This window comes from Chelonoidis abingdonii, chromosome 1, assembly GCF_003597395.2.
Source record: "Chelonoidis abingdonii isolate Lonesome George chromosome 1, CheloAbing_2.0, whole genome shotgun sequence".
Classification (NCBI taxonomy): Eukaryota; Metazoa; Chordata; order Testudines; family Testudinidae; genus Chelonoidis; species Chelonoidis abingdonii.
The window spans coordinates 179,524,730-179,548,862 of record NC_133769.1 but is presented as its reverse complement, the minus strand read 5'-3'; the positions used below and the strand labels follow the sequence as shown (position 1 = coordinate 179,548,862).

Here is a 24,133-nt window from a genome sequence, read left to right as displayed (position 1 = left end):
CATCCCCATCCTAGGGGTGATTTCTCCCTCCAGAGTAACATTTGTTACACATTCTTGGCGCAGTGTGTTTAAAACTGCCCTATTCTGTGAGTATATCATTTGTAGTGCAGCTGTGGTTTAGGAGCCCTCATTAAGGACCAGGATCTTACTGTGATAGGCGGTGTACAAATGCAATACAAAGACAGTGCCTGCCCCAGAGAGTCTAAGACGAGTCAACAGGCGACTACAGACAGAGACTGGGGAGCCCAAGGAAACAGTGAGCCAATACTGGTAAGTATGATAGGCAGAGGTCTCAGCACACCAGCTGGCTAACTCTTGTCAAGTTTGTTCTGGGCATCGTGGCAAAGGGGAGCTTTAAGGAGGGATTTGAAGGAGAACAAGGATATAATCTTGCAGGTGTTTATAGTGAGCTCCTCCCAAGCTTGAGGGGCAGCCTGGGAAAGAATATGAAAGTGCTTTTAAAAAATGTAACAAGTGGGTGATGAAGGCTGGCATCATTAGCAATGCAGAGGCAGGAGCCAACTCAATGGCATATATGATAGGTAAGGTGAGGATTGGCTGGGAAGGGCTCTGAAAGTGAAGGTATGTAGTGTGCTCGATGAGATGGAGAAGGATGAGCCAATGGAGCAATAGAAAGGGATGATGTAGTCAGAGCAATGATCCAGGCAAATTATCATTTCCAGCAGCATTTTGAATGGGTATAAGCAGCAAGAGCTCAGCCTCAGAGCATCAGCACTAATTTTCCAGTCAGAATTTAAAAAGAAGAATAAAGGTATGAACACTAAAGTACACAAGGACCAGCTCGGGATTGGAGATTCTGAGGTCTGGGGGGAAGTACTACTCTCTCTTATTTCATCAGTTCTGGGTACTGCATGGTTACGGTTTCCCTGAACTATATTTTTGCATTTTCAAAAAGGAATATAACTTTGGTTTCATTTCTTGTATTTTTTTCAATATCCTTTTATCCTACTGAACATACAGAGAACTGTAATGTAAGGAACCGTAAGCAGAGGCACTGGTGTGAATGACCTAAGCATCACGATTGAATGTATGGTTGGAGGAAGTTGTTTCTCAAATAGGGTGACCAGATGACCCGATTTTATAGGGACAGTCCTGATTTTGGGGTCTTTTTTTTAATATAGGTTCCTATTACCCCCCACCTCCACCCTAGTCCCCATTTTTCACATTTACTGTCAGATCACTCTACATTCAAATCACAATAGGGCTGAACCTGCCGTATCTCTTTTGGAAGTAGATAAATGGAGCTCCTTGCCCTTTACTGGGGAAGGGAGGACAATGAAATCTTACAAACCAAGGTCCTTTTTGTGCTTTGTGTGGACATGAAAGATTCCCTAGTCATTTTTGATAAAGTGAGGGTTGGAATATCCCATTTCTGGGCTGTCATACTGTGTTCTGGCTGCCATGTTCCACTTTGGAGGTGCTTGTATTTCAGTGGTGCTACATGTGTAATAGAAGTGGGCCAGTATTGCCAAACTTTCTTCATAAACATTAGTTCAAATAAAAGCTACAACTTTGCTCCAATGTTCTTGGTGACCCTTTTTATTAGTTTTCCACAAATATTTGTACATGTAATTTTTTTTTCTTACATGAATGTTGACAAAGTTTAAGTCCTAGGGAAACTTGTGTGTCTGTTTCCATGGTCGTCATGAAATATTTTTGTTTTTCTTCCTCACTTATAAAATGTTCAGGCAATCAAAAAGCAGAAACAAGACTGTACAAGTTAGGTGTGCAATCGGACACCATAAATTGCAGAAGTGAACAGTTCACAATTAGCCTATAGGCTGAAATACGGTTGCATAAAGTGGTACTTTTTAATAATGAACAAATGAGTAGAAATCAGTCTGTTTTGGGATAATTTGGAAACAGGAAAAAAATTACACTTCATCAAATTATTTCCTATGAGTAGATTGCTCTCTACTGTATATTGCGTGGTCTGTTGCTTTGGAAAGCACCCTGAGAAGCAAATTGGTGTTTATTTTTGTGGGTTCTGTTAAGCTGGAATCCAGGTTTTCAGGATTTGGAGTTGGAACCTTTTGGGGCTTCTTGGATTTGAATAATCTAGTGCAGTTATCAGTCTTACCAACCACAAGCATTCAGGTCCCTACACTTAATGTGATTGGCTTAAAAATAATAAATGGGGTGGGGGTATTTTTATTTGCTTCTGGTTTCTGAGCCGACCGGATCCTCTTGGGTCATGTTCAAGCTTTTCTCCACACCCATGAGGTCTACAAACGTACCTTTTTTTGTTGTTGTTGTTTGAATACAAGCTGCTCCTCACAAAAATCAGCTGAGTCCAGGAACTGGGGTTTGGGGGCAGGGTGGGCAAAACAACTAAGAAGTTTGTGATAAAATGGTGAGTGTTGGTGACATTATTCCTGAGATGTGTATTCCAATGTATGTATGTTCACTGGATCTTGGGCAGCTGGGCTGCCTTGTTTTCTACTTTCTCCTGGCTGAAAGCTGCTGCTTATGCTTAGCACTAGGCATTCATCTTCCAAGCTCCAGAGAGAGAGGGAGTGAAAGCGGGCTGGGGGAAAGGATTTTCTTTGGTCAGAAGTAGGTATGCATCTTCCGAGCCATTGGGGGTTAGGGAGAGAGAGAGAAAGAGAATGTGTGTGTGTGTGTGTGTGAAGTGCTTTCCTTGGTTAATGGAGAGAGAATGTGTTGGTGTTAGGCTGGTGGCTCTTAGGCCATGTCTACGCTACCGTCTATAGTGGATGCAAGTTGTGTGTCTGTACAGCTGCTGCTGTTGGCATATTGCAGGGGTAGCCAACTTATCGCACCTGAAAGGTTGCCAACCCCTGGTATACTGTTTGGGCGCCTGTACACTTGGCTGCTTGTGCTCCCTGGGGCGGCGGCGCTGAGAGCCATTGAACCCAACTGTCAACCCTGGTATGGGATGGGAACCACCTCCAGGCAGCGCCTGTGCCCAGGGCTCGAGATCCCCGCGTGCCGCGCTCTGGGCGCTGCCCCCTGGGCTCTGGTGCAGCGCACCGAGCAGCGCTGCAGCCCGGCCCCTGGCGGGTGAGGGGCGGGGCGGGCCGGGGCCAGGCCGCCGCTTGCCGTGCGCCTCCGGGGCGGCAGGGGCGGAGCCGAGCCGAGGCGGGGCCCGTCTTGCCGCCGCGGAGGTATGGCTGGGGGGGACCCAGGCGTCCGGACCGGGCGGCGCTCCCTGCTGCGGGGCCGGAGGCTGGAGTCAGCTCGCGGGTCCCGCGGCAGCAGCCGGGCATGGCGGCCCCAAGAGCGGCCTGGAAGCTTGGGCCTCGGCGCCCCGGTACGTCGGCACCGCGCAGCCCCCGGGCACGGGCTGGGAGCGGCTGCAGGAGCTCTGGCGCCGCGAGTGAGTAGCGCCGGGCCGGGCCTGCAAGGGCAGGGGCCAGGGCAGCCCGTCCCCTCCGCACGTGTGTGTGCGCGCGCCCCTCCGCGTACACTGCTGTGGTCGTGTGCTTCTGTGTGTGTCTGTCTCCCCTCCCCGACACACACACATGCTCTGCTGTGGTTGTGTCCCCTCTGTCTCTCTCTCCACCCACACACTGCTGTGGTTGTCTGTTCCCTCTCCAGCACCGTGGTTATCTGTGTCCCCCAACACACACACCTTGCTGTGATTGTGCCTGTCTGTCTGTCTGCCCCCCCCCGCCCCTACAGATGCACTCTGCTGTGGTTATCTATCCAGTCTTCCATCCATCCCTCCCCCCCCACATCCCCCCCATCCATCTGCCCATCTCGCCCGCGCTCACACACACACTCTCTCTCTCTCTCTCTCTCTGCTGTCCTTATCTGGCCTCCTCATCCCAGTGCTCATCCTGCACAGCCATTCACACCTTTGCCTGGTGCAACACCCGTTGGTGAATCATTCATAGCCACATGGATGTGCACCATCTGACCTGCTCACTCAGAAATTCATGCCTACTACATAAAGTAACACAGTTATAAGGGAAAATAGCACTTGTTTCCATCAGGCGGGGAAACAACACTAGCAACCTGCTAATACTGATCTTGTTCCTTTCTGGGGTGAGCCTAGCCTATGCTAACCCCTAGCACTGGAAAATCATGAGATTGATTTAAATACCATTTAATTTGCTGTCTGGATTCTGAGATTTTGGGGTGCATTTGAATCATGTTTTTGACCTTTTCTCCACAACCCGGAGGGCTAGAAACTTATCTTTTAAAAACAAAAGCTGAGATTCTCCTGTGATCAACTGACTCCAGGAACTGGGGCTTTAAGAATAACACCCAATATCACAAAACTCGCAATAAAATCATGATAACTGGCAACACTACCTTTGTGATATTCTGTATTGACCTTTCATTCTAGGAGTGAGAAAGTACAGTCTCCAGGGTTCACTCAATCCTTAGCCTTTTTGCTGAGACTTCCCTTGAGTGACATTTGTTATGGGTGTGGGTTTTTAAATATCCTGAGACCCACCAATTCATTTCTCATAGATCTCCAAACACCCATTCGATGCGATGGAATTTTGAATACTACTGATCTTGACTACAACAGAACCTGTGAACAAAAGGTGAAAGACTCTGTGTCCCATTCACTTGAGCTGTCCAGTCCTGCCCAAGAAGGATTTTTAAAAAGTATAAAGTTACCTGTTTGCTTAATGTTGATGGCAGATTATGAGTTCAATCTGTAAATGCAATAATTTCAAGAGTAGTGTCTGAAATGATACATTTTAGCTGGATTGACTCTTGTTAGGTTAGCAGTGCTCCCAAATGCTAAATCTCCCAGTAACATTGTTTCTTTGTGCTAGTGAACTACAGCAGTACCCAGAAGAAACTCTCAACATTATCAAAGCTACATTTTCAGCCGCTGTCATTGGCTGGATGTATGGAGGCTTGCCAGCTTTTCACCATGCGAAGACACAATATATTGAGCAGAGCCAAGCGGAGATTTTTCAGAACCGTCTGGATGCTGTGGTATGGACTAAAATCATGCATATTGGAACCAAAACTGCTCCTATTTTGTAGAGCCTGTTTTCTGCAGCAAAGAGCCTGAAATAGAAGGTGCAGGGTGCGGCAGGGGGTTGGGATGTGAGTTCCAGCCTGGCGCAGTTTACTTGGAGCAGCTCCAAGGTGGCAGCAGTGTACAGCAGGGCTTAAGCAGGCTCCCTGCCTGCCCTGGCCCCGTGCTGCTCCCAGAAGCGGCTGGCGGCCTCGGGAGGGTCAGAGGGCTCTGTGTACTGCCCTGTCCTGCAGGCACCTCGCCCTCCCCCTCCCAGCTTCCGTTGGCTGCAGTTCCCTGTTCCCGGCGCGTGGGAGCTGCAGGGGCGGTGTCTGCAGGTCAGGGCAGTGTACAGGGCCCTCTGCCACCCCCAGCTCCCCTAGGGGCCGCAGGGACGTGGTGCCAGCTGCTTCCGGGAGTGGTGCAGGGCCAGGGCAGGCAGGGAGGCTGCCTTAGCCCTGCAGTGCCATGAGAGTGGCAATTGCATGGGACAGATCCAAAGCCCTGAGGGGCTGGTTCTGGCCCGCGGGCCATAGTTTGCCCTCCCTGCTGTACGTGTTGGCTGTTAGTCAGGCCAACTTTTTCAGGTGACAGATTGACCTGCTGTGCTAGACCAAAATTTTAAAACTTGAAAGAAAAACATCCTTACTTAAATATGAATTTTTAGATTGGCACTGCTTGTGGTTGCAAATTTAACAAATTGGGCTGCTGTGTCACTTACTGGGTGCTGCCATTGTAAAGTTATAGCATTGTACGGTACTTCTCATTTGGCTCTCTAGCGTACAACAGAGAATTCAGTTCCCATTAGCAAGATATTTTTAATACAGGTAAGTGTGCAAAATGTGAGTGTAATTACCTATGTAATTTTCATGCACAGTTACTGTGATTGCATTTGAAAACTACCAAACTCTTTGATTTATATTCATAAATATATAGTTTGTGTAACCATCTGTGGTAACTATGTACCTCAATTAAGTGCTGAGTTATGCTCACATTCTGCATGCTTATGTACTCAGTTATATTTAAGCTATTAAATTAGGCAAATTCTATTATTTCAAAAAATGACGTACAAAAATGTTTTCTCTAATTTCCAGTGTGTTTTAATGGCAACCAAGTTCTCTCATAATCTGCACCATGAGGCTGTCAGATTGGTAACTTCTCCTTTGCTTGTCAGCATTTTTTGTTTTATTTAACACTTGAATAATTGTAATTGTATTCTGTCATTACCTCTAGCTACAAAAAAAGAATATTTTATATTTCACTGGATCATGCCTTTAAAAAGACTCTTTTTTTGTTTGTTTGTTTGTTTGTTTTAAATCTTACCTATGTTAGTAATTTGGAAGTTAAAGTAGAAATGACTTTAAACATACTTTTAATTATTTATAGTATTTGTTTAGTTTTGGCATTTTGCTCAGCTGCCACAAAAAAACTAGAGCACCCAGTTTCTCTCTGTGTTTCTAGTCTGTTTCAGGCAATTATACGTTTGCACCCATGCTACAGCATGTGGGTTGCAGGCGCTGCAAAAGAGGGTGTTGGATTTAAGCAATCTTAATTGGAATGTTTTAAAATTTAATGAGATTTCTATTAATATTACATCTTGTAAAACCTAGTTTATATACAAAGCTTAAATGTTAGGCCTAAACTACACTGCTTGAGGGTCCTTAATGTTTAAGCCAAATGGTTATCATTTAATTATTTCATGCTATTAACCTATAGTTAAAATCAGTTAGAAACTAGTTTCAAGTTTCTGTCCCAATAGGTTTCTGCACTGTCAGTGTCATAAAATACATTACTTCTCTGAAAGATGGCTGCTTTCAGCTCTAGGATTGGAAATACCAACTGGAATTAAACATTTCAGTTAATTCTCAGGTTTCCTGTTGAATGGCTGAGAGAAATGGGGGCTGTTTCCCCTTAAGATGGAACCAGTGTATCAATTCCATCAGTCTGAGTACTATCAAGATGGATAATCTTAATGGAATAGCCAATGTTTCAAGTATCATCGTCTGAAAGAACTGCAAGTCTGTGTGCAGTGAAATGACAGTGAGTTTAAGACCTGTAACCTTCTCCCATTCTCCCCATAGCAATCTGCACATCGTGCTGCAATCAGGGGATTCATCCGTTACGGCTGGCGCTGGAGCTGGAGAATTGCTACTTTTGTGGCAATATTTAAGTAAGTTTTCCATACCTATGGTTGTGGGGAAACATCAGAATAAGAACCTGCAGAGATGTGTTTAGGTGAAAACAACAGCTATAAGTGTTAAAGGGACTCTGTCAGGTTGGAAATCATACTTTAAAAAAGCTTTTAAAAACAAATGTAATTTATTTTTCACCATTAACACTCTGCTTTCTTTTGACTTCTCACTGAGCATGGAAGATGAAAACAGTGGTTGGTTTCACTTCTGGGGCTAAATCCACAAAGAGGAATGTGGGCTCAAGATTGCAGTGCCTAAATTTAGATGTTGTGCCACCTATTAGAATCCACAACTGAAAGTAAGGCCCAATGCGTGGGGAGAGATAGGTGCCTAAAAGGGATATCTACAAAAGCCAGCAAGCTTAGTGGATTGTTGCCTAAGTTAGCCAATAAGAAATGCTGAGGAGAGAGGTGTGGCCCAAGTCCCACTCCTCTCTGACATTGGACTGGAGGAAAAGGTTTTTCTCCACTCGGGGTTCACAGCTGTGGTGCTTCAGCCAGGTCAGTGCTTTTTCTCAAAAAATGGAGGAGGTGGTGGTGTCACCTCCTTTAGCCCTGAAGCCTCATGGTTAGAGCAGTCACCTGGGAGGTGGGAGATCTGCAGTAAGTTCCTGCTCCTCTCAGGCAGAGGTGGGATTTGAACCTTGTTTCTGATGAAGCTGTTCCATTTTTCATGAAATAGTGAAGTAGTCACTGGAGCAGGAACTTGAACTTGACTCTCCCCCATGCCAGGTGAGTGCCCTAATCACTGGCCTATAGAGTCATTCTTCAGTCCAGTGAATATTGAATACAAAGTGGAACCGTTTCATCAGGAAAGACTGAAAGACCCACCTCAGTGGTGTTTGCAGTTCCTCACAGTTTAGTACCATTTTCAGATTTAATTGATGTACTGTTTACTCCTCCTTCTGGAACTTTAATTGAGTTAACGATACTGGACCTAACACACATCCTTGTGGTTTCCCCACAGCTGTCTCCAGACATCTTCTGCACAGCTTGAGACATTGCTCTTTTTCATTACCCCCTTGGATTTTTATTCTATAGCCAGTTTTCAGACTTCATGACAGTGTCCACATGCAAACCATTTTATAGTCATTTTGGGAGTAAGTTTTTGAGATAATCAAATGCCTTCCTAAAATCCAAATACAGAATTTCTGCTGCATTCCTCCTTCCCACTGACCTTAAGCTTGGCGAGCAATTACCTTCCTCACCCCCACCCCGACCCCAGCAAAAAGAAACCAACAACTCACAGTTGGTGATTTTATCCTCACTCAGTAGTTAGAGACATAGGCTGCGCTTTAGGAGTTGACCAGCCGTGCTTGTGGCTCCAACAAAATGTTCACGGTACACTGTCATGACTGATAGGTTCACTTTTGGGTCTAACCTGCTTGCAGACTTCATATGGTTTTAAATTTATGCTTGGAAATGTTGGTTTAAAAAAATTACATAAAAAACCTTGGCGTTCTAGTGCTCCCCCACATCCTATAAGGGGATTGAGATCAATGCATTAGGGGCTACCATGTGTGTCCCAGACAGATCGTCTATAGGGAAGATGGGATGGGCTGACTACTTAGCTCCCCATTCTTTAGTGAAATCCTCTCTGATTTGGGTTCCATAGGGCTGTATTGTCGACTGTGCTCTTTGTTCAGGTCTGCCTTCTGACTCTTTCTGTGCCCCACACTTGCAGCACAGTGAGCACTGGTCTGTCCGTGTACCGCAATAAAACCACCTTCAGTCACTTCGCTGCCGCAGGAGGTGAGATTACTTTATTTCTATATTGTGTTCTGTTTGAGTGAGGAGATACTGTCTTTGATTTGAGTCAGTGGGAGTCAGGGCTCCTGGCTTGTATTTCCTCTGCTGCCACCGACTCACTTTATGTGTGCCTGTTTCCCATCCCTAATACAGGGATGATAAAACTTTTCTAATCCACTAGGGAATTGCAAGGCTTAGTTAATGTTTGATAGTTTGTTGCCGTTCTTGAGTGAAAGGTGCTTGAGTAGTATAAGTGTGGCGGAACAGTGTATAATATCTCATCTCAAAAAATGAGAAATGAGCATTAGAAATCCATCAATGAGGGGGTGTGCATATTCCTTCTTTCTCTTCATAACAGCTTAATGCTGCTGCTTACTGGTTGTTGTTGAACAAGTGCTGTGCTCCGTCAGAGGTCGCTCCATTTCCGTAGTGGGGTGGGCTGGTTGTCCTCTCCAAGCATTTAGTTCTTACAGCTCTTCTGTGCTGTGTTTAGTGTTAGAGAAGTTACAGATTTTAAAAAAAGACGTATTAGGTTGCCATTCTCATCTTCCCTTCCAAATTGAATTGGAAATATGGCAACCGGGGCCAAAACGTGACTGTTGGGAGTGAAGCAGCTTTACTGAGTCATGTGACACCATATTGTGACATTCTCCCCAAAGTGGTGAACATAGGGTACAGACTGTCACACATGTTCAGGCCCCTCAAGAGACTGGCAGAGCCACTGCTGGCTCAGTATTTGGTTTCTGTTCTCTTGAGACTGTCTTTTGGCATTCAGAGGGTGAGGGATAGAACTGACAGAGCAGTTTCCTCAGTGTGTGTGTGGTGCTAGGACTTCTTGGAGGCTCATATCTGTGGCTTCTGTGTTTTAGCCTTTACAGGAGGCCTGTTCAGAATGCATTTGGGCCTGAGCAGAATGGCAGCTGGCAGTGTCTTTGGAGCAGCATTCGGGTAAGCTGCACGCATACCAAATCAATAACCAGGGTCAGAATTATATTCTTTAGCTACTGTATGTTGGATGATAATCTCCCAAGTCAAGCCTTGACTCTTAGGAGGGGCTGCAGCAGACTTCCCAGACCTTCAGCAGCCTGCTGGATTTTCTGCATCCCTTTTTTGGACCATGATGATTTCTGTCTCCAGAAGTCCCCGTCCAGTTTTTCCGTACTTTATATTTCATTGTTCTTCCAGTGATGGCTGGATACATGGAGATTTCCCTTTCTCCTTAGAGCTGATCAGTGCTTGCACCTTAAATGGCCATAGAAGGTGCTGATTACCATTAAAACAGAAAAGTAACAATAGTGTTATGATCCTCTCTGCTCCTGCCCCTTCTCCCCATGCTTAATGTCTCTACTAATCAGCTATTCAGTTGGCTTCTCAGGACAATTAGCCAAAAGTAAAGAGGATGTAGCATTTTCTTGAGCAGCTGTTTTGTATACTGGTGACAGCAGGAGACTAGGGGCAAGGACTCCTGGATTTCCTTCCCAGCTTCACCACTGACTGCCCATATGCCCTTGGGCAAATCACTTAGCTTCTCTGTGCCTGTTTTCCCAGCTGTAAAATTTTAATAATACTGATCAACCTTGTCTGAGAAGAGGCTTAATGAGTGCTTACAAAGCACATCAGATGGTTGTAACAGGGGTATTTTGTTTCCGGAATAGCTATATGGGGAGTTGAGTTTCATGCAGTGATTGTCACAGCTAGTGAAAAGGAGGGTCTGAATATTGGCGATGGTTATGCATCACTGACCACGTAGTTGCCCCCCCCCCCACACGCACTCATTCCTTATTGCCCATAAACTATCACTATTAGTGTCTTCTGATGGCTTATCTGTAACTTCCTCCTCCACCTCTTAGCATCACTGCAGGAGGGGTGTTGATGGCGATGGAGAAGCTTGCTGGTGAGAGCATACAGGAGAAAAGACTACGTGAGAGAAGATTGCTGCATGAACAGAAGTTAGCAGAGTGGTAAGAAAAAATGTTGCGCTATCTAAATTCGTGAATCTGTATCACTGATCATAGATGGCTGTAGTTCTGACTTTTTCATTTGGCAAACCAGTTTGTAAGAGAGAGCATTGGATGGTACATTTCTGCTTTCAGCCCCAGTTCCTCACTATTTGATTCTCAGGTCGTTTCAGGGATCAATCTAAGAACCACTGATCTAGCCTCAGATTGCACCGTTTATTGTCCAGTGAAAGTTATTCTAGTCAATGCTGCAATTTGCTTATTTTGTAGTACAATAGTTTGAATTTATAGCTTGCCTTCCCTCAAAACTCTCCCAACATCTTCACTTCTCGTGTGGCTGGGAAAGGAAACAGCAGATTTTAATACATTTTAAAGAATGTTTGGACTTTTATTACAATATGCAGGCTGGGATCGGGGGGAGTCAAACATGGTCACAATTCTTCTCATGTAGCTTTACATTTCCCTTTATTGGAAAAGGGATGCCAGAAGTCTTTGGGAAGGAAGGCCTCCCCTAAAACTATTAATCTTTTGAAAACTGAACAGTGTATATATTTATTATATTTTAAAAAAAATCCCTAAAGATGGAAGAGAGCTATTAGTTCTTTGAGTGATTGCTCACCTGTATTCCACGGTAGGTGTGTGTGCTCACCACGTGCACTGGTGTCAGAAGTTTTTCCCTTAGCAGTACCTGTAGGGGAGCACCCCAAGCAACCCCTGGAGTGGCGCCTCCATAGCGCGGTATAAGGGGTGCTGCACGCTCACCACACCCTCAGTTCCTTCTTGCCAAACAACTCCGACAGAGGGGAAGGAGGGATGTGGAAGACATGAGCAACACATCTCGAAGAACACCAGTTACGGAAAAGATAACTGTCTTTTCTTCTTCGAATGATTGCTCATGTGTATTCCACAATAGGTGATTCCAAGTCATATCTGTTGGAGGTGGGTTCACAAATTCTCAGGACGGAGCACAGCCCTGCTGAACCCAGCATCATCCCTGATTTAGGAGACGATTGCATAATGCGAGGTGAATGTGTGAACTGAAGACCATGTGGCAGCCCTGCAAATGTTCTAAATGGGGGCATGGGCTAAAAAGTCAGCCGACGAGGCTTGAGTCCTAGTCAAGTGCACCTTCACAATTGGTGGTGGAGAGATTCCCACCAAGTCCTAACAGGTACAGATGCACGAGATGATCCTGTTGGAGAGCTGCTGAGTGGAGATTGGCCAACCTTTAATGCATTCAGCTGAGGCGATGAACAGCCACAGAGATTTCATGAACAGCTTAGTCCACTCCCGGTAAAAAGCCAGAGACCGTCTCACATCCAGCGTGTGGAGGCAATGCTCCTCGCTGGATGCATGAGGCTTGCGGCAGAGGACAGGCAGGAAAATGTCCAGACCCATGTGGTAGGCAAAGACCACCTTCAGGAGGAATGAAGGATGTGGGAGGAGCTGGACCTTATCCTTATGGAACACCGTGTATGGGGGCTCAGAGGTCAGGGCCCTGAGTTCTGAGACCCGCCTAGCCGACGTGATCCCTACCAGGAAGGCCACCTTCCACGAGACCAGGAGCACTTAGCTAGCGGCTCAAACCGGGGACCCATCAGCTGGGCCAGCATCAAGTTCAGGTCCCACTGCAGGACCGGGGGCCTAACGTACAGGAAGAGACGATCCAATCCGTTAAGGAATCAGCTAGGCATGGCATGGGAGAGTACCATGTGCCCCTGCACCGGCAGGTGGAAAGCCGATATGGGCCGCTCAGTGCACTCTGACGGATGAAGGCGCCGGGCCCTGGGCTCTAAGGTGAAGGAGGTAGTCCAAAATGAACTGGATCACGGAAGCTATGGGGGAGACACCTAGTTCAGCCACCCATCAGGGAAACTGAGACCACTTTGCCAAGTAGGCTCACTCTGTGGAGGGGTGCCTGCTTTCCAAGAGGACATGCTGAACCCCTTCCGAGCACATCCTTTCCTCCTGGCCTAAAATTGTGATCATCTGATGAGACCTCCTGTATAGCCCAGGCTTCCCCAAAATAATTCCTAGAGCTTTTAGAAAAATATTCAATCTTGATTTAAAAACAATCACTGATGAAGAGTCCATCACAACCCTTGGTAAATTGTTCCAATTTTTAATTACTCTAATCATTAAAAATTTACGCTTTATTTCTAGTCTGAATTTGTCTAGCTTCAACTTCCAGCCATTGGATCATGTTATATCTTCCGCTGCTAGATTGAAGAGCCCATTATTAAATATTTATTTGCCATGTAGGTACTTATAGACTGTAATCAAGTCACCTCTTTACCTTTTCTTTGTTAGACTCCAGCAGCTCAGTCTACTTATTTTATCACTAAAACATCAGTTTGTAGAATAAGCAGATTACAAGCCCCAGTGATAAATCCTCCATATGCAGTTTTTCACACGGGTAGAGTAATTGAGACCACATCCATCTTTTATTGCAAAAGTACTATCAGATTTTCATATCTATCAATTCATTCACTTACCATTTTTTTCCAAAACCTCACTCTTCACCTGCTGAATCTAAATTACATCCTTTAGATTTGAGAATATTGCTGTTACATTACATATAAAGAACTAACTCGTCATAACACTTCAAGACTTGTTATTGCTTACGGTAACAAACCAAAAAGGATGGCTGTTTTTTTCCAAATGTGTATAAGATTGTATTGGAACTGTTCATGATATTAAGAAAAGACAGTTACTCACTGTTGTAACTGTTGTTCTTTGAGATGTGTTGCTCATATCCATTCCAATCAGATGTGCGCGCGCTGCGTGCACGTTCGTCTGAAGATTTTTTACCCTAGCAACACCCGGCGGGTCAGCTGGGCGCCCCCTGGCGTGGCACCACTATGGCACCGAATATATACCCCTGCCGACCTGTCCGCTCCTCAGTTCCTTCTTGCCGGCTACTCTGACAGTGGGGAAGGAGGGCGGGTCTTGGAATGGATATGAGCAACACATCTCGAAGAACAACAGTTACAACGGTGAGTAACCGTCTTTTCTTCTTCGAGTGCTTGCTCTTATCCATTCCATTCAGGTGAATCCCAAGCCTTACCTAGGCGGTGGGGTCGGAGTGAGAAACTGCCAAATGCAAGACTGCCAAGCCAAAGGCTGCATCGTCTCTGGATTGCTGTACCAAGGCGTAATGGGAAGTAAAGGTGTGTACCGAAGACCATGTTGCAGCTCGACATATCTCCTGAATAGGCACTCGAGCTAAGAAAGCAGCCGACGAGGCCTGGGCCCTGGTCGAATGTGCGGTGACATGGCCCAGAGAGGTGTGAGCTAAATCATAGCAAGCCCAGATGCATGCTGATACCCAGGATGAGATCCTCTGGGAAGAGACAGGCTGGCCTTTCATCTGGTCCGCCACTGCCACAAAAAGTTGGGGCGTTTTGCGGAAGGCCCAATGTAGAATGCGAGCGCCCTACGGACGTTGAGTGAGTGCAACTGTTGCTCCCTACGTGATGCATGCGGTTTGGGGAAGAAGACCGGGAGGAATATGTCCTGGCTGAGATGGAAGGCCGAGACCACTTTAGGGAGGAACGCCGGATGTGGGCGCAGTTGCACCTTGTCCTTGTGGAACACAGTGTATGGTGGGTCCACCATCAGAGCTCGAAGTTCAGAGACTCTCCTAGCCGATGTAATGGCTACAAGGAAGGCTGTTTACCACGATAAATATAAGAGTGAGCAGGTTGCCAGCGGTTCGAATGGGGGGAACGTAAGCCTCGTCAAAACTAAATTGAGGTCCCAGGAGGGGGTGGGGCGTCGTACCAGGGGAAAAAGACGCTCCAGGCCTTTGAGGAACCTGGAGACCATTGGGTGGGAGAAGACAGAGTAACCTCCTTCTCCGGGGTGGAAAGTCGAGATAGCTGCCAAGTGTACTCGCAGAGATGAGGTCGTGAGGCCCTGTTGCTTGAGATACCAGAGGTAGTCCAGGATAGAAGGGATGGGAACCTCTGTAGGAGCAACATTCTGCATCTGACACCAGCAAGAGAACCTTTTCCACTTGGCTAAGTAAGTAGACCTCCTGCACCGGGGCCGAGCAGCGTAATTCCAACAGGGTTAACCATGGAGGAGCTACGCTGTTAGGTGGAGGGACTTCAGGTCTGGGTGGAGAAGCCTGCCATGGTCCCGCATGATCAGGTCCTGATGGAGGGGCAGGGGGATTGGGCAGGCTATCAAGTGGTCCAGCAACGTGGTGTACCAGTGTTGCCGGGGCCAGGCAGGGGCGATCAGGATCAGTCGAGCCCTGTCCCTGCGAAGTTTTAAGAGAACCCTGTGCACCATCGGGAAGGGGGGAAAGGCGTAAAGCAGATGGTTCACCCAAGAGATTAGGAAGGCATCCGATATCGAGACCGGGGCAAGACCCTGGAAGGAGCAGAATCTCTGGCACTTCCGGTTGTTGCGGGAAGCGAAGAGGTCTATGTGGGGAAAGCCCCACTTCTGGAAGATGAAATGGGCAACGTCCAGGCGAAGCGACCACTCATGGGTGCGGAAGGACCTGCTGAGATGGTCTGCTAGTGTGTTCTGGACTCCAGGGAGGAAGGACGCCACCAGGTCTATAGAGTGGGCTATACAAAATTCCCACAGTTGGATCGCCTCCTGACAAAGGGGGGAGGAGCGAGTCCCTCCCTGCTTGTTTATGTAATGCATTGCCGTTGTGTTGTCCATGAGCACTAGAACACAACGGCCCTGCAGATGATGTCTGAAGGTCTGGCAGGCGAGGCGGACTGCCCTCAGCTCCCTGACATTTATATGCAGCGCTAGTTCTTGGGTCGACTAGAGGCCTTGTGTGTGATGATGGCCTAGGTGAGCCCCCCAGCCAAGAGGCGACGCATCCGTCATTAGGGATACTGAGGGTTGTCTCGGATGGAACGACATGCCCGCACACACCAGGGAAGGTGTTAGCCACCAGTCGAGGAAGCCTAAGACACTTTGGGGAACGGTGACGACCATATCGATCGAGTCCCTGCCTGGGCGGTAAATTGAGGCCAGCCAGGCTTGAAGGAGACGCAGACGCAGTTTGGCGTGCTTGGTTACAAAGGTGCACACAGCCATGTGGCCGAGTAGGCTGAGGCAGGTATGGGCCAAGGTCGTCGGGAAAGTTCGAAGGCTTTCTGTGGCTGAGATATTGACCGGAACCGGGGTAGCGGAAGGCAGACTGTTGCGAGTTTGGAGTCTAGAATGGCCCCTATGAATTCTATTCTTTGGGTGGGCACTAGAGTGGACTTCTCTGTATTGATCATCAGGCCCAATCGCTTGAACAGGTCTGTGATGATGGCAACATGCCTGGAGACTTGGGCCTCGGAGGTCCTGCGAATTAGCCAGTCGTCCAGGTAAGGAAAGACGCATATGCATCACCGATGGAGGAAGGCGGCCACTACCGCCATGCACTTTGTGAACACGCGCGGAGCGGTGGAGAGGCCAAACGGTAGGACCGCAAATTGAAAATGGTGATGGTGCACCATAAACCTAAGGTATCGCCTGTGCGGAGGATAAATGGAGATATGAAAGTATGCATCCTTCATGTCGAGAGCAGCAAACCAGTCTCCGGGATCCAAGGACGGGATGATGGTCCCCAGTGACGCCATGCGGAACTTCAATTTCTTTAGAAAGACATTGAGACCACGTAGGTCCAGGATGGGACGGAGACCTCCTTTCGTCTTGGGGATCAGGAAGTACCGGGAGTAGAATCCCTTGCCCCTGAGCTCCTCCAGCACCTCCTCTATAGCTCCGATTGAGAGGAGCGTACGAGCCTCGTGCCAGAGGATTTGCTCGTGAGAGGGGTCCCTGAAGAGGGACGGGGAGGGCGGGGGGGAAAGAGGGGGCGAAATAAACTGGAGGTGGTATCCAAATCCCACCGTGCGTAGGACCCAACGGTCTGAGGTTAATTGGGTCCACGCAGGGAGGAAGGAGGAAAGGCGGTTGGAGAAGTGAGGAGGATCCTGGGAAAAAACTGGTGCTCTGCTCTCGGGCGCACCTTCAAAAGTTTGACTTTGGTCCCGCTGATGGTTTGGCGGGACCGTTATTCTGGCCCCCTTGGGAACCCGATTGTCGTCTGCGGTTCCCTCAACCACGCCTCCTGCTAAAGTCCTGTCGTGGCCTGGGTGGTGGGTAAGGGCGCTGAGGCTGGCTCCGGAAAGACTGTCATTGGGTTTGCGGAGTATGCATCCCAAGGGAACGCATGATGACACGATTGTATTTCAAACTCTGGAGTCTAGGGTCCGTTTTCTGCGAGAAAAGGTCCTGGCTTTCAAACGAAGGGTCCTGAATAGTGTGTTGTAGTTCGGGAGGCAGACCCGAGACTTGCAACCATGAAATTCTCCGCATTGTAATCCCGGAGGCCATGGTTCTGGCCGCCGAATCAGCCACGTCGAGTGAGGTCTGCAGGGATGTTTGTGCTACATTCTTCCCTTCCTCCAGGAGAGCTTGGAACTCTGGCCGGGAGTCCTGTGGGATCAGCTCAGCGAACTTACCCACTGACTGCCAGGTGTTATAACTATACCTGCTGAGCAGGGCCTGCTGGTTAGCCACCCGCAGTTGGAGGCCTCCGGCGGAGTAGACCTTACGCCCCAATGGGTCCATCCGTCTAGCCTCCCGCGATTTTGGGGCAGGGGCTTGTTGGCCATGGCGCTCTCTCTCGTTCACAGATTGAACGACCAGAGAGCATGGAGGAGGACGGGTATAGAGGTATTCATACCCTTTAGAGGGTACCATGTATTTCCTCTCCACACCTCTGGCCGTACGAGGAATAGACGCCGGGGATTGCCAAATTGTGTCTGCTTTGGCCTGGATGGAGCAGATGAAAGGCAGAGCCACCCGAGTAGGGGCGTCTGCCGATAGTATGTCTATAACGGGGTCCTCCACCTCCGGGACCTCCTCCACTTGTAGGATGATATTCAGAGCAACCTGCCGGAGAAGATCCTGGTGGGTGCGGAGGTCGATCGGGGGTGGGCCCGATGCTGAAGTACCAGCTACTGCCTTGTCTGGTGAAGAGGAGGACGACAGACCCGGTACGACTGGCTCCTGTAGAGACTTCTGATCCTGAGGAACCTCAGGGTCCGGGAACACTGGAGGGTTCGGTGCTAAAGCCGAAGCGTCTGTTCCCGCTGGAGGGGGGCAGCTAACAGTGGCCTCTGGTGCACGGCGCTCTGACGGGGCGGAGCGAGATGCAACTGCGGGTTCGCCTTGGGCCTGGTGGTACGCCCAAGACATCCAGAAGGACCACTGAGGCGCCTGTTCAGTGCCCTGTGTCTCCTGAAGGGTACGGCTCTGCGGTTCCGAATCTCCATACAGGGCGCTATCAGCGCGAGAGGACTCAGATGGGTGCCGTGATGGCCACAGCAGAGCGGAGAGACCATGAGGAGGTGCCCTGTGCCCAGGGTACCAAGGGTCGTGCCGCACCGGAGAGCGGTACCGGGAGTCGTATCGGTGCCGAGAGGGTGACTGGGACCTGCGACCAGCGCGGTGTTGGGAGGTCGACCGGGACCGTGAAGTTCGATGGTGAGAGCGGCTGCGGCGGGAATGGTGCCGGGAGCTGGACCAGCGACTGGAGTACCGATCTGGAGAGCGTGATCATGAGCGGTACTGTGAGTACAACCGGTACCGAAAAGGGGATCGGTACCGGGACTGCGAGCGGCGCCTGGAACGGGACCGGCGGCGAGATCGGGAATGCTGGCGGGATCTGGATCTCGAGTGGCGTCTGCTCGCAGCGTCGATAGAGGGTGGCCTGACTAGGGAAGGCTTCCCTGTTGACACAACAACCCGCACCGGCGGCACTGGGGGTTGAGGCAGGGTGGGCTCTGTCAATGCGATGAGTTCCCTTGCCGTTGAAAAGGTCTCAGGCGTGGTGGGAATGAGAAGCTCAACCAAGGTATGTGCCGGGGAGCTGTCATGCACCAGACTCGATGACTCTTGCATGGCCGGAATCAGCGGTGCCGCTACTACCGGTGCCGGGGCAGGTATTGGTGCCTGGCGACTCGGTTTAGGTTGAAGCTCCGACTGCGGTGTAAGTAATGGAGCCGCAGGAGCTTTAGCCTTCTTGGCACGCGGAGAGAGGGAGCGGTGCCAAGCTGTCTTCTGTGCCGGTGACGACTGGTGCCGGGGCGTCTTAGCGGTGCTGGCACTCTCCGGTGCCGAGGAGGCACTTCTCCCCGGTGCGGACTGTGCGGCACTCGGTGCCGAAGTTGGAGGAGTGAGGGCCGCCTCCATTAGGAGCTGCTTAAGGCAAAAGTCTCGCTCCTTTTTTGTCGGTGGCTTAAAAGATTTGCAAATGCGGCACTTATCTGAGAGATGGGATTCCCCCAGGCACTTTAGGCACGAGTCGTGGGGGTTTCCTGTTGGCATCGGCCGGCGGCAGGCTGAGCACGGTTTGAAGCTCGGTGAGCCAGGCATGGGCCCGGGCACCGGGAGAGGGGAAGAGCTAATCCCCAACCCTCTAAAGTAAATACACTAACTACGTTAAGAAGATTAATAACAGTATAAACTACAACTATAACTATAAAACTATATACACAAAAGTACTAGAACAGGTGAATCGCTAGGGAAGTGGAGAAAGGTTAAGCCACGCTCCACTGTTCCAACGACCGACACGGGCGATAAGAAGGAACTGAGGAGCGGACGGGTCGGCAGGGGTATATATTCGGTGCCATAGCGGTGCAACGCTGGGGGGCGCCCAGCCGACCCGCCGGGTGTTGCTAGGCTAAAAAATCTTCCGACGAACGTGCACGCGGTGCGTGCATACCTGATTGGAATGGATATGAGCAAGCACTCAAAGAAGAAGAGCCGTCTATCAAAATCAGAACTCACTCCACCAGACTATAAGTTGCATCAATAGCATGCCCAAGTCAAGTTCCAGCACTGGAAGTATATAGAGCTCCTACTCTCTCTTCAGCTCATACACTTACAAAACATTATTCTTTACTCATTGCTTCAAGATCTGATGCCAACTTTGGAAGAGCAGTTTTGCAGTCTCTTTTCAGATAACTCCTAGAGTTCACCATCTAGAAAGATGACTGCTAGCTAATCACCACAAGTGGGATCAACATGTGCAGTAACTGAAAGAAGAAAGATGGTTACTTACCTTATAAGAAACTAAGATTTGTTGAAATGTTCTGCACATCGGTACCCCATGACCTGTCCTCTGTTTCTGCAGGTCAGAAGCTTATAAATAAGGATTCTAGGCAGCAAAGGAAGTTAGTGGTAGTTGATGTCACTCTGCCCTTTATCTACTTTGGGGAGGATGGGGGATTGAGGGCGTGCATGGCGCACGCGTGACGCTGGTAGGGAAAATATTCCACACTCCTGTGCTGGGGCCCAATGGACATCATCAGTCGGATTCATGTGTGTGGAACATCTTGAAGAATGACGGTTACTGTCATTAGTGTAAGGTAAGTAACCATTCCTTGTTCTTTTTTAATTTGAGCATTCATTTGACTGGCAGCTTGGGGAAGGAGTGTGTTCAAAGGGATAAGCCTGGTTCTTGTCAATGACACTGTTTGTGTGACTCATAAAAACTTACAAATAGTGACAAAACTAAACAGAGCCTAAAGATTTGGGCTTTCAGGTTACTGGTGTTTGTTTTCCCAATGAGCAGGAGGAGATAACTAGACTCTCGGGCTGCACGTTATACTCTTAGAGAGTATAGAAACTGAAATTATTTTTTCTTCCCTCTCCCCTTTTAGGAAAGCTAGGCTTAATTTTACTGAGGCTGACTTGGAAGAAATTGTCAAAGACACTCAGGAAGGAACCATGGAGAGAGAGATCGAGAAGATCCAAGAGTTGTTAAATCTTCCCAAGAACCCTTTGCCATCGGAAGATGGGAACTAGTCTGAGCTCTGACTTCAGTCAAAGCATCTTGGAAGACTGGCATGAATCTGTTTCTGTATCCATTGTTTTCGGCAGCAGCAGTTTGACAACAATGTTGTGTATATGTATCATGACGGAGGGAGGGTTCAAGATCTTCAGCTGGAGTAATGACCAGTGAGCTGTGTTTTGTGTGAGGGCAGCAACAGAACTCTTAGTGACTACTTCACACTTGAATGCCCTGGGCCACATCTTAATGCAATATACATGGAGAAAGGGGGGTTCATTAGTCCTGCAAGAGTGCATATCCTTATGCCACTGTAGTGAGTGGCATGATGGCAGAATCTAGGAGCTGCCACTCTCCCAAAGAAGCCTGTAATGACATTTTTATCCTTATTTGAAAACAGAATTCAGTTTTGGTGAAACTGGCTGCACTGATAGCACTGGAGTCCTGCCTACCTATTGGCCAGGCGCAGCATGGGCAATGCCCATGCTAGTTCCCTCCACTCTATTTCTTCAGCGTACCTCAACCCTGCTCCGCTAGGAACGGTGCTGTGGGTTGGAAGAGTTTGGTGACTGTGGCCTACTCAGGCTTTAGGCGTTTTGCAGAAATAAACGGTTCTCAGTTTTCCAATGAGGCTTGTGACAGTGTTAGGATCACAAAGAACGTGCCTGACAAGGGCATACCTTGGGTTCCTCTAAAGTAGGGTGTCCTTCCTCGAGGAGGAGAGGGCTACAACAAGGATGACCGCATATTGGCAGGAGAGCTTAGCGTTACAGACACATTTTAACCAAAAATTGTGATTGTGTTAAGTTACAAATTACAGGATCCTCTTGGAGGAAAACTATTGGAAATGCTATTTAACAGACATAACCACTCACGTTGTCTAGATTGTTTTGTCTGGTAGAATTGCTTACTCTGTTAAGAATATTGTAATTGAGCACACCAGCAAGACTGTTCCCAGAGACAGGAGAGTTAAGTCTCGTGGCCCCATTCAGGCTCTTGAGACTGACAACCCCAATTCTCAGAGCAAGAGCAAACAACTTTGTCATGAAAATCTAGGGCTGGCTTTGAATTATAACAACCTGTGGTTGAAATGGCTCTGTATCCCTTCACCACTTCATGCTGGGCTGAAACCAGTTTTTAGCAATGCTTGTAGTTTTACTCCCTGTAACAGTGAGGTCATAGGTGCACGACCCTGCTCCATGTTATGGAAGAAAGCTCCCAACAAGGTAAATACACAGGAACCTGTTGACAAGTCATAACAAGAGCAGGGGCTAAGGATGTAGCTTCTCTCCCCAGGGTTCAGCCAGGTACATGTCATTACATTCTGCCTAAATGTGTTGTTCCTCCACTTCCAGGTTGCTATTAACATCTGCACAGCTCAGTCAGCAGAGCATGTACCACCCACCCAAACCTGGTTGCTCACACACTTGTTTAAATAAGGCACTGGTTTTCAGAAATGAGCATATTCTCTATCAACTATACTCTCGTTTTTCCATAGAAGGCAAAAAATGCATTGTTGGGGTGGACTTGTCTTGTTCCTTCACATACTACAAAGGGAGGAATGTGTACAGCCATGGCTCTGCTTCATTGTTGGCCTCACTGTTCCTCCACACCTAGGTGCAGGTCATCAGCAATGCTGCCGTGACCCCCTCTGCCCCCAACAAATGTGTGTGTTTGCCACTCTAGTTATGCTGAGTTGTTTTTCAGCCTTGCCCAGTTGTCAAATTCTTTCATGCTCACATACTTTTTTGCTTCCTCATTCCTTGTAAGCACCCCACACCCGTAAACTTTAATTATGAGCTATATGCTAATATGGCTCATTGCTCACTCTTCCTCTTTTAATAACTGTTCTGGGAGCGATGATTAATGAGACAACTTCCTGTGCATGGTGGAATGTGTGTTAGAAAAACCATCGGAGCAAAGCTAGTTTTATAGAGCTTTTTTGTAAAGTGAGGGTCAAATTCTGTGGTTTAGCATTAGAAGTTGATTCACTTGCTCTTTCAGACACCTTCCTTGATGCATTTCCTACCCAGTCTGTTTTTCCCTGTACTTCCTCATTTTGTATAATCCCAGCCACTGCTTCAGTCATGGCTCAGAATGGGGAATGAGGTGTTGGTTCTGAACCATGTCTTTTAAAAAGCATTTTTACTAGTGATAAGAACTGGCATGTTGCACAAAGACTGCAGGCCTTTAGTTATCAGATAGGTTTGAGGTGGAGGTGTGGGGGATGTGTGTGTGCTTAGCATACCTGTGCTGTGGCAATGCTTTTGTGGAGGGTCCATGGGCTAAGAGTTGAAGGGGGATTACGGAAGAGCCCTTCAGGCGGCTGCTGAGACTGTGCGAAGAGGCATCAGTTACCGCTGATGGAGTCTGTGCCTGTCAGCATGACCCACCTAGTTTTTTACTGCCTGGAATGCTGACAAAATGGGGGTTAACACATGCACACTGGCTCTTGCCTGGTGAGAGGGGGTGCTGACTTGGCACAGGCCAAGTACTCTGGACTCCCACTGGCATTAGTATTGCACACACCTCGCAGGACTGGGCTTTAAGATGCAGGCCCCCTTTCCAGCTCAGGCCCCTTTGATTGAGGATTGTATTGGTGTAACTCGCCAACCTTGCACATACTCTGTACTGTGGCAGCCAGATGGCTAGAGCCTGATCTGACACAGGGCTAGAGCCACAAAAGGCTAAAGCACCGAACTTCCACTTGATTTAAAGTCCAACTGTTAGCACCTCACGCGGTGCCTAAATTCCATGGGCACCAAAGCTTCTGCCAGTAACATCCTAATGCCACAACATGGTTTGGTGTCTAAGCCGTGGCAAGCTCCTCTCACTAGCTCCGACCACGGGGCTAGTGGGAATAATGGAGGAGGGCAGGGGTAATGGCATCACTGCAACCATGTTTCGCAGGAAAGGTTTGGCCTGGTACAAGTGCCTAGGGTTAGGAGACTGTTCGTTCTTTGTGTAAGGCAGCACCTCCCTCTCACCCAGGTGGCTCAGAGCTCACCTCTTGCAATTATTTCTTATTTACTAGCATAAATAGCTTCTGCTCAGCAGGCTGGATTTTGTGGAGCCCGTTCTTTGGTGCCTAACTCTGAGCCTTAATCTCCGTTGTAGAGCTAGACTGGGGCAGGCAAACTTTTTGGCCTGAGGGCTGCATCGAGTTTCCAAAATTATATAGAGGGCCGGTTAGCAGAGGCTGTGCCTCCAAACAGCCAGGTGCGGCCCAGCCACACCCCCTATCTGCCCCCCTCTAGCATCTCACTCCCTGACAGCCCCCCCAGGACTTCTGCCCCATCTAACCCTCCCTGTCCCCTGACTGCCCCCTGCTGCCCCATCCAACCCCTCTTCTCATTCCTGACTATGCCCCTCGCAGGACTCCCGCCCCAATTCAACCCCCCTGTTCCCTGCCCTCTGACTGCCCTGCCCCTGACCACCATCCT

General features: G+C 48.4%; 1 protein-coding gene across 1 annotated transcript; it reads left to right on the top strand.

Moving 5' to 3' along the window:
- The first annotated feature begins 3,163 nt into the window (after positions 1–3,163).
- Positions 3,164–21,573, top strand: TIMMDC1 (translocase of inner mitochondrial membrane domain containing 1). Its single transcript, XM_032804841.2, has 7 exons — positions 3,164–3,361; positions 4,779–4,944; positions 7,051–7,139; positions 8,845–8,912; positions 9,779–9,857; positions 10,760–10,870; positions 20,563–21,573. The coding sequence occupies exons 2-7, from the start codon at positions 4,852–4,854 to the stop codon at positions 20,705–20,707; spliced, it is 585 nt and encodes a 194-aa protein (XP_032660732.2). The 5' UTR covers positions 3,164–3,361; positions 4,779–4,851; the 3' UTR covers positions 20,708–21,573.
- The last annotated feature ends 2,560 nt before the right edge of the window (positions 21,574–24,133 follow it).